Raw genomic sequence first — 10,700 nt, 5'->3', positions numbered from 1 at the left:
TTCTTGCTATAACTGCACCTGTGGTGAATCCATACCCATAAATATCATAAAAAGATACTGCTGGAGAAACTCAGCGGGTCAAACATTTGCGTATCAAAGATAAAGACACATAACCAATGTTTCAGGCTTGAGGCCTTCATCAATTTATGAGCAAAATGTAGGCAGGTGCCAAACAAAATGGGGGGGGGGGGTGGCTTTAAGATGGTAAAAACCAAGCAGAGTCAGTGTGGTGGAAGTTGTTAGGGGGAAGAGGGGGAAATCGGGGAGGGGGAAAATAAAGGGTTGGGGTGGGGGGGGGGTAGAGATAAAGGTATTGTGTCCAGTTTTGATTTCATTTCAGCAACGAAGACCTTGTTCTCCTACGAATGGGGTGTGTTGTGAGGAACCCTCATGCTGGTTGGGCCTGTATTCGAGCCCTCAAAGAATTACAGCTAGTTGGAAAAAAATGTCTGGAGATACGAACAGTTTATTTTGTCCTCCTGAGGGGAATCTAGAATTAAAGCATAGAGCAGTGGTTCTCAACCTTTTTCCACTCGCATACCACTTTTAAGTATTCCCTATGCCATCGGTGTTCTGTAATTAGTAAGGGATTGCTTAAGGTGGATGTGGGTGGGAAGGGAAGGTTGAGAATCACTGCTCTAGTCCCAATTGTTAATGAAATATTTTGCTTGAGAAAAATTGTCATTGGCCCATTTGCTTTGGAGTTATGAAACTGTGCATATAACGAGTCCATTAGGTACGATTGGGTTTTCAAAGTTTTTCTTTCCATCCACATCCCACCTTAAGCAATCCCTTGCTAATCACAGAGCACCAATGGCATAGGGAATACTTAAAGTGGGATGTGAGTGGAAAGAAAAAGGTTGAGCACCAATGGCATAGGGAATACTTAAAGTGGGATGTGAGTGGAAAGAAAAAGGTTGAGAACCACTGGCGTAGTTTCAGAATAAAGAGAGTTCCCTTCAAGGCAGACAGATAAATAAATGTATTCTTGTTTTTTTTGAATCATGAATCTTTTTAATATTTCTGTCTCACAGGATCACATACCTTGAAGGCCTCAAGCCTGAAACGATGGTTAGGTATCTTTGTCTTTGCTCTATAAAGTAAACTATTTGACCTGCTGAGTTTCTCCAGCTTGGTATTTTTATTACTGAATGTATGGAGTGTTTTGCACTAAGAGGGAGGTTAATAAAAATTGGAGCTTGAATTGAGAGTATTTTCCCCAGTTGATCTGAAAGAGTGAAGGAAAAGTCTGTTAGTTTTAATGAGGTGTACTCCTTCAAGGTTTCATATTAAAGCCTTTTGGAGCCTCTAACTCTCCTGGTTCTCTTCAACAGGAAATTCCATGTTAATAATTACTATAAGTAACAATAGCGTTGGAAGTTGAAAGAAGCCTTCTATTTTATTCTGGCTGGGTCCAACGCTCCTGCATGTACTGAAGACTCCGTGTGAACTTCGCCCTCTCTAACATAGTTAGCCGTGCCCTCTGTAACTGGGTGAGGCTCCGCCTCCCCGTGGAGGTTCACACTTGCTTTGGACGTTAACTGTTGGCAGACCCTCTGTCGCCTGAAGAGTAGTTTCATTCTGGTGTGTGATGAATCCACTCGCAAGATGTCTTTGTCGTCATTTTGTTCCTTCCCGATAGGCCTTGGGGTTCAGCTAGGGCCCTGCTGCTCGATGCATTCTGGGTAAGAATGGCTGCCATTATCCACCTTCCCATTATCGGTGGGGATGGGATGGGTGGGAACCTAGCTCAAGATTTTTAAAAAAGCCTCACCGTGGAAATCTAAAGCAAATACAAGAAATGCTGGGGACACAGTAGGCCTGGGAGCTTCTGAGGAAGGATATAAGCTCCAGTGATCATGATTCTTGTCACCGCCACACGTGGCAACAAGACTGAGAAGGCAAGCAATCTGCAACTTTGGCTTGTGGAAGCTACAATGAAACTCGCACAGCACCTGATGGTTGAACCTCCCAAGATTTTATCTTGAATCTGGAAATGAGAATTATGCCCAAACTTGTCTCTGAACTTTTCAGATCTAAACTGCCAAGGTGGCTTAAACATCCAAGCGTTTTCCACGTATCGTGTGTTAATTTTGGGGAATAAATGATCACTGCAACATATCTAAGCAGATTTTTGGAATTGTGGATCATTAAATACTTCAGGAATTTTAACTACTGATGCTGGAAATTAAAATAAAAGCAGAAAATGCAGGAAGCAATTTGCAACTTGGAATCCAACAGAGGAATTGAATGTTGCAATCAAAGCGCTCAGATGCGAAACATAAAAAGATCTTCGAAGGGGTAATTTAGCCACCAATCGATGGTTCCATGTCTAACTGGCCTTCGCTCTAAATGCTAATTCTTCCTGTGTGAACACATTGAGCATTAATGGAGTTTTCAACTGCAAAGAATCTCGGGTGTATGTATGTGTATATCTAAACGTTGCGGTGAAGCACGCTTGGCAAATGGAGATGGTGCTCCTGAATGATTACTTTCTCATCTCCAGAATCACAGGCCAAAGAAGTTAAACTCGACTAACATTGAATTTGAGTGAACTTGAAATCCTCTAATCGATTTTTGGCATCCTTTGTCACAGAAGGGATGTGAAAGAAAATGGGCTGCATTTAAAAGAACACCTGAAGGTTAAGTAAACAATGTAAGAAAAAATTATAGATAAATAAAATCATATAAATATTTTGACAATTGTCCAGCCATATTATTCAAGAGCTATAAAAATATAATTGAGAACATTTTCAATGTTGAACAATAATAGTATTAACCTTTTATAATTGATTGCTCCCTCCTGTTTTCCCTGGGGGGAGGGTGTGGGGGCTTCACCTTTTGTAGTGCCACAAACATTGGAGATTTTTCTTTTGGCTGTTAACACTTATTTCCACTGAGTTCTGTCCATCATTTCCAGGAAAGATGACTCTTGGTCACTCCTCCCGCCCATGTCCAGGTCTACTTGATGAGTTAATGCTTCAACTGTAGGACCCGTTGTTGCCTAGCAGCTCGTGTACCCAGCCACTCGATCGTGCTAATACCATGCAGTAAATTTGGGGGAGGGTAAGTCAGCGACAGCCACACTCTCGTACCACCATGTTCTCGTGGTGGCGCAACACCACCTCACCTTTTTCTGTGTACAACATGCTCATTGGATTCATTTTTGTGGGAACACAGCAAGGGGAAGGCACCAGTGTTGGATGATGAAATTTGAGCAAACTCTGAAAATAAAAAGGTACAAAATCCCGTAAAACACGTGTTATAGTTTTAATGTAAGATCTACCTTAAATAAACATGGACATTTACTGTATACGTCGTCACTGAGCTTTTTTGGACCAAGGAAGCAAGGGTCAACTTTTACAGGGGCCAACCTTTTGACGTCATGCTTTGTTCAGGTGCCGGGTGCTCGGATGGGCAGTAGGTTGGGTGAAGATCTGCGGTTGGGAGGCGGGCAGCTGTGGTGTCAAGCATTCAAATGGGTGTGCGACCAGGGGCGAGGATCTGCGGTCAGGAGCTCAGGCAGGCGGTCAGGGGACAAAAATAGGCGGTTGACTTTACACAGGTCATAAAAACACCTAATATTTTTAGACCAATAAAGGGAGGGTTGACGATAACAAGTACATGAAAATGCACGGAATCTGCTCTCCGAAGCAGATACATCAAATGGCACAGCTATAGGAGTTGCATTTTACCAGAGCAGAAAACATTGGGAGGCTTTTTGAATGAAAGGATCATCATTTATTAACCCCCCTCTCACCTGCATGAATAAGTTCAAATTATCCTGATATACCTGTTACCACCATTTTTCCATCACAAAACTAACCGACTTGGATTAAATTACTTAATATCAAGGAGACATGGATCCAGAATCTCTAACCTTAACCCTATCTTGTACAATTCTGTGTCCACCATTCGGCAAACTCTGTCTAAAGCCAACAGCTTTTGTCTGTCCTCCTGAATTGTGTAGAGTTCAATTCTCCAAGGCCAATTCACAAGATTGTTCCTCCTCAAGTGAATCTTTTCAGCAATAACACTGGACAACAATTTTTTTTTCCCAAAAAGGTTGTTTTCCAGAAAAAAAAAATTGGGGATTATGATAGACACCTTCAAGCTGAACGCAAAGATAATTTCAGATTTGCTTCATCACGTAGGAAGTTGGAGAAACATTAAATTAAATGTTATTGAATTTAGTGTTAAGCATATACTCGCCACATATGAAACAGAATGTATTGCAACTGTTGTGACATTGACAAGATGGTTTTGCTGGATTGAATCTTCCTCATTTCTAAAATTAACCTGGTGAACCTCTGCACTGCCCCCCTCCCCCCCCCCCCCCCAAGCCAGTATATCCTCTCTCAAGTAAGAGGGCCAGAAGTGTGCACAGCCCTCCAGGTTCCGCCTCACCGGTATCCTGTACGGTTGCAGGAGAATCTCCCTGTTCTTAAAGTCAATTCCTCGAGCAATGTCTTCATGGTTACCTGCTGCACCCACAAGCGGAGATTCACATAAAAGGACTCCCAGGGGTCTCTGCAGAACAATATACTGCAATTCTCCGTCATTTAAATAATAATCTGGTTTTCTATTTTCCCTTCTAAACATTTATTAACATTGCATTCCATTTTCCAGACCCTTGCACACTCACTTAACCTGCAGACATTTTGTTTTTCTACTCCATATAGTGTCATCGGCAAAATGCTGGGGTTGAAGCAGTGGCATATCTAAGGCATGGCACGTGCCCTGGTCAGACGCGAGGGGGGGAGGGTGCATAGGGAGAAAAGACAGCCTGCGCCAAGGCGTCACGGCTCAGCGTGGGACCGCCGCTAGGCCCCACAAAATGGCAGCCGAGGGGTCGGGGGCACTGCCAGGCCCTAGAGACGATGGAGCCATGGTGGAGTGGCGTAATTTTACTGCTATTTTCCTTGGATATACCCCTGGGTTGGAGTCAGATTAATTGGAATTCCGAAAGAGGCACACTGTGATGAACAAACACATTTTTCTGTGTTCTATGAGCTTACAATCTACATAGGATTGGGTAGAAATTATAGGAATTAAATAAGTCATTTGCCATATACATGTTCCTTCTGAATTTTGTCTCATTCTTAATCTCTACATGAATCTCTCCCTTGTGTCTCCTGATCTAATGAACTTGCACTTTTCATTTAAGTGAATTTACTTTTTCTGCAAAATTACACTGATAAACTTCCTTCTAAATCACTTATTTGACATTAGTGATCAACATACATTTGTTATCGCCAGTTTTAGATCTGCACAATATATCTGTCAATGGTTATCATTTTAAGTACTTCCATTAAGCTTCTTCTGGGCATCTTTTCCGGAGGAAACAGCCCTAACTTGTTCAATCTTTTTCAATAGGTTTAATCTCTCTGCAAACACTTTTATAATGAGCTCTTTTTATCAATTGATATTAAAACAGATTATTTTATAGAATACAGAGGGTAGTGGTAGAAAGGTGAATCCTGGCAGGAGGTCTGTTAGCCAGTAGTGTTCTGCCCGGGATCGGGGCTGGGGCCCCTGTTTATGAGATGCATAGCTAAACAGCTTAGAAAAGTAGATGGGTGGGTCAGCAAGTTTTCAGAGAACATATAGATTTGTGGACAGTGTACATGGCGGTAGCCAGGTTACCTGAGCAAGTTTGAGATGTGGCGCTTTGGGAGGATAAATGCAAGGAAAAAGTACGCTGATTTACAGAGAAATCTGGGAGTCTGTCCTAGCGGCCGTGCAAGAAACAGGGTGGTAAAGAAGGCTCAAGGCATGCTTGCCTTCGATGGGCAGAGCATCGAGTATAAGAGTAAGATCATCAAATTGTATCAGTGGTTCTCAGCCTTTTATTTCCACTCTCATAACCACCTTAAAGAACTCACACATCCTATGCTCAGTGGTTAGTATGGGATTACTTAAGGTGGTGTGTGAGAACCCTTGACCTAAAGAAAGTTTGGTTAGGCCGCACCCGGAGTACAGAGTGCAATTCTACTCCCTCCCCCCCCCCCCCCCCCCCTTATAAGAAGGACGCAGAGAGGCTTTGGGAAGGACGCAGAAGAGATTTGTCTGGATGATCAGCTACACCGTGGGGATGGATGTACTGGAGCCTTGGAGCCTGAGGGGAGACCTGATAGAAGTCTGTAGACTATGAGTGGGCATTTAGAATCCTTAACCCTCCCCCTCCCAGTTAAGAAAATATCCCATACTAAAGGATCTGCATTTAAGGTGAAAGCGAGACCAAAGAAGATGTGCAAGGCAAGTTTTTTTCCCCCGCACAAAACAGGATGCCCGAGGTAGTGGTGAAAGCAAACTCTGGTAGACTTCTCGATGTACATGTGTTAATGCAGGGGAAGGAGAGCCTGAGTTTAATTTGGCGACCCATTGAGCGCTGCCATCTCCAGCCGAAGAGCCTGATACCGTGTTCGCAACTGCGTGGAGGTCTGAGAAGTCCTAACTTCCTACCTGCATGTAAGCGTGATTGCTGGGCTTAACATGGTCCCCGGTTGGAATTGGACACTCTCCCTCGCAGCGGAAAGCGTTGTACACCTTCGGGAAGATGACCCAGGCACCCCAGCCGATCTTGGCAAACTTGATTTCAAACTTGATCCGACGGCACAGGTTCGAGTTGCTCCGCTTACTGTGGCGCCGAGTGTGGCCGCGGGACCGAGGAGATCGGCTGAGCCCAGCTCCCCCTCGCCTCCTGTCCCTGCCCGGCTTTCGCCGGCAGCCCTTCCTGCTCAGAGGCTTCCGCACTCGCCTGGAGCCTTCGGCGTCTCTCAGGAGCGGAGAGCTCTCCAAGCAACTCTGCTCGGGCCTCTGGGAGAAAACCAGCAGCAGGGCCATCTCTCTGGCCTTCCATTTGCCCTTGGCGTCGGGCAGCGACCGCGGGCTCCTGCAGACCATGCCCTCCGACCGCTGGAGCTCACCATACCCGCCAGAGCTGTTGCGCGTCGACCAGTGCCGCATGAGGCTGGTGACATTGTAAACGGCGCAGTCCGCCGTGTCCTCCAGCACAGAATCAGGATGGAAGGAGCCCAGGAAAAGCTGGTCCCGGCAGGTGGTGGATCCACACGGGTACTGAGATTGATGGTGGATCTCCAGGAGGGAGCACGACTCGGCAAAGGGGGGCAAGCTGATCCTCAACTCGGCAAACTGAACCTTCTCGTTGGCAGCAAGAGTCGACATATCGAAGGTGACAATCCACCGGCTCCCATTGGGACGGAAACCTAGGAAAGGTGAACAAGAGTAATGTCATCACATACAACCCTGAGATTCTTCTTCCTGCGGGTGAAGCAGGCAGTGTACACACAGAGAGGGGAAAAAATGCAAACGTACGAGTCCCTCATCGAGTTTGTCGCTAAGGAGTCGGATGGTGGAGGGGGAGCAGCGGTTCCTGGACCTGGTGGTGCGAGTCTTACGGCACCGATGCCTCTTTCCTGATGGCACCAGAGCGTGTGCTGGGTGGTGTGGGCCCTGGCCGATGGCAGCATTCCCTGCAGATGTTCTCGATGTTGCGGAGGGTTTTGCCCGTGATGTCCCGAGCTGTGCCCACTACTTTTTGCAGGACTTTATGCTCAGGGGTATGAGTGTCCCCGTATCCGACTGTGGTGCACACTTCTGCAGAAATTTGCTCATGTCATCCCAAACCTTCGCAAACTCCTGAGGAAGTAGAGGCGATGATGTGCTATTTTCACCACGCCATTGGTGTGTTGGGTTCAGTATATTTTGCCAATATAGTGACTTCCAAATACTTAAATTTGCTCGCCCTCTCCACCTCTGGTCCCCCAGTGAGTATTCAGTGACAAACCATGTCTGCTGCCCAACTCCTTGCACAGGGAGTCGATGAGGGACGATTAAAGTAGTGGCTTTCAAACTTTTTCTTTCCACCCACATCCCACCTTACTAATCATCTATGGCATAGGGAATACTTAAAATGGGATGTGAGTGGAAAGAAAAAGTTTGAAAAGTTTTAATAATCGTACCTCATTGACGCATTATGTGCGTGGTTTCATAACTCCAAATGGCCACTGACAATTTTTCTCAAGCAAAAAGATGTCAGTAATAATTGGGTCCAGAGCAGTGATTCTCAACCTTCCCTTCCCACCCACATCCCACCTTAAGCAACCCGTTACTGGTTACAGAGCACCAATAGCACAGGGATTACATCAAGAGGGATGTGAGCGGGAAGAGAAAGGTTGAGAACCACCTGAGTTGGATCATTTTGTTTCTGTTTCATTGCCTAAATTCCCGTGAACATTAGTGGCTTCTGTGAGTTTCACTCGTCAACTGCAAATGGCAAAGTCGATGACATTGCAGGAACTCCCGGACGATTTTTCTTCCCCCACCCCACTACCACCACAACCAACTCCCTCCGCAAATTTCCCCATCACTTCAACGATTAAATATTCCCTCGGCGCTTGTCTGCTTTAGAAGGTGGGGGCGACTGGATCTTTGTGGAACGATGTGAGCGAGACCTCGTCTTCACTATTAGATCTATTTATCCAGATATATTGTACATATATGAATGCATAAGTGTGAAATTGTTCCTTCAGCTTCAGACAATTAGTTTTCCAGGGTTTTCCCCCAAGCAGTTTGCAGCCTCGAAAATCTGCAACCAGTAACAACACTTGGAGGGGAGGGGGGAGAGGGGGGAGGGGGAGGGGGGAGGGGGAGGGGGGAGGGGGAGGGGGGAGAGGGGGGAGGGGGGGAGGGGGAGGGGGGAGAGGGAGGGAGGAGAGAGGGGGAGAGGGAGGGGGGGAGGTGGAGGGGGTGGTGGATGCCCCCCCGACTCAGAAGTGAGAGATACTTTACTTTTTGCCACCAGGCTCCGCACGGTGTCCGCCTGCGGCATCGCGGGGCTCTCGCGATGGAAGTAACTGCGGTACAGGCTGATCATGGGCGAGGGCAGGTTCGGGCCGACGCCGTTGCGAGCCTCCAAGCGCCGAACGAAAGCCGCGACTTCCCTTCGGGTCGGCGGGAGCCCGTGTGGGGTTTCCAGCGCAAGCCGGGGCGCCGGCTTTCCCATCACCGCCGAGATCAGGACGGGGAGAAAGGCGAAGAAATGCATGCCGGCTGAGAGACTGATTTCACACACACACACACCCCCCTCTTATATAGAACTGGACCCACAGACAGATCGAAAGTCGACCTTTTATTCCTTCTGCCCATTCATGGTTCAATAAGACAAGTGGTAATTAGTTTTGCAAGATAACAGACATCATATTCCGTGTCCCCCTTGTCGAATTATTCAGTGTCGCCCAGCAGTTTCGATGTTTCAATTGTGATGGAGCTTTAAGATGTGCAGAAGCGACAGACGCGCCGTGGACTTGTTACATTGTCCTGTTCCACAGTGAACGCTGGGGCCGCTGCCAGGCCGGGTGCAGCTTGAAGGGCAGGTGCGCATTCGAGTCCTCGTTAAAATACACATCTTCCAAATAAATCAGTCGCCTAAGGATGCTTTATTTTTGCGTTAAAGGTACCGCCCCCTCACCTCCAAAGGACCTATTTTTTTTTGGTTGTAAAAAAACAAACAGGAACAACCAAATGTGCAGACACAAAGTTGGAGGAACTCAGGGTCCTGTGTAAAGGCAGAGAACCAACGTTTTTGGGGGGGGGGGGGGGTCTTGAACAAGGTACCAGCAGGATTTAATCGTCTGCTTGTGGACTTTTAACCATGGATGTGGAGCCAATATAGCATTGTTTTATGAACCCCATACCTTGTGGGCAAGGCCTCTTCAGGTAAAGGCTAGGACAAGGCAACTCTTGACTTCAAATCCTCTGCTCGCCCAAGCCGTCCAGTACCTGGAAATGGCCCCAGCTATGGGGAAATAGCACATGTCCATCTGGCAGCTGTGACAGAGCGCGGGAAACATTTTCCCTAGCGGTCCGCAGCAGCAAACTGATCCGTAAGGACAGTGGCCAGTGAGCACGGTCTCGGAACAGACCACTGCGGGGTGACCCCCTGTCACTCTGGTTGTCGGGCCTCGCACTCCGCCAGGCTCAGTGGCGTGGGACCCAGAGGGAGGCGTTTGTCCTGGGCAAGAACTCGCCTCCAAGTTTTAGGTACACGGTGCCTAAAGCTGAAAAGCTACAAGGCACCGTGTTCATCTTCGCTTGCAAAGGGATGGGTCATGGATGGATGGACCTTGATTCACACAGGGCCAGATTAAGGCCAACTGATGCCCCCCCCCCCCCACCCCGCCCGACCCTTCCATTGTAAACTGGCAAGACTTAATAAGTGATTGAAAATTCAGTTTTCTTCCAGGCCAGACCCCAGAACTATATTAAATTAACTTTTTTTTTAAATTTAACACTAAACTATTTAACACTAAATCATCATGGCTCAGCTTAGCGAATGAAGATTTAGGAAGGGGCTGTCGATGCCTGCTGCAGGCTCGCTGGTGGTTGCCGATGCCAATGAGGGACAGGCATGCCTGGCTGCAGTGGCTGCAAGTGGAGGGCGGTCGAAGACGTGGGCATGTCCTTCGAGCCTGCGGAATGGATTTTTTTGTAAGGGGAATGCAGTGTGCGCATACTGACCCCACCCTGGGGTTTATCTGCCATGGCCTCGCATGCTGGAACGGTGACAGCCAGGTCCTCGGGTCATAGATGTTACGACGGAGTGTCCTTTTAGGACCTGACGGGGCCCTTCTGTCCAGGTTTGAAGTCAGAGTTGTCCTTCCCTTAGGCTGGCTGCC

At 47.3% G+C, this 10,700-nt stretch overlaps 1 protein-coding gene across 1 annotated transcript; it reads right to left on the bottom strand.

Annotated features, from left to right (window-relative positions):
• Nucleotides 1-3,021: 3,021 nt before the first annotated feature.
• LOC138737319 (nodal homolog) lies at nucleotides 3,022-9,070 on the bottom strand. Its single transcript, XM_069888072.1, has 3 exons — nucleotides 8,815-9,070; nucleotides 6,466-7,229; nucleotides 3,022-3,224 (listed from the first exon to the last, which is right to left on the bottom strand). The coding sequence occupies exons 1-3, from the start codon at nucleotides 9,068-9,070 to the stop codon at nucleotides 3,072-3,074; spliced, it is 1,173 nt and encodes a 390-aa protein (XP_069744173.1). The 3' UTR covers nucleotides 3,022-3,071.
• Between the last annotated feature and the right edge of the window lie 1,630 nt (nucleotides 9,071-10,700).

This window comes from Narcine bancroftii, chromosome 6 (genome assembly GCF_036971445.1).
Source record: "Narcine bancroftii isolate sNarBan1 chromosome 6, sNarBan1.hap1, whole genome shotgun sequence".
NCBI lineage: Eukaryota > Metazoa > Chordata > Chondrichthyes > Torpediniformes > Narcinidae > Narcine > Narcine bancroftii.
This window is presented reverse-complemented; position numbering and strand designations above follow the sequence as displayed.

Excerpts from the sequence above, each read along its gene's own strand:
- LOC138737319 (XM_069888072.1), bottom strand. The coding sequence starts at position 9,070 with ATGCATTTCTTCGCCTTTCTCCCCGTCCTGATCTCGGCGGTGATGGGA. Across the intron at positions 7,230-8,814 it reads GCGGAGCCTGGTGGCAAAAA|GTTTCCGTCCCAATGGGAGC; the intron begins GTAAAGTATCTC and ends CACCTTTCCTAG. Across the intron at positions 3,225-6,465 it reads GCAATCACGCTTACATGCAG|AGTTTGCTCAAATTTCATCA; the intron begins GTAGGAAGTTAG and ends TTTTATTTTCAG.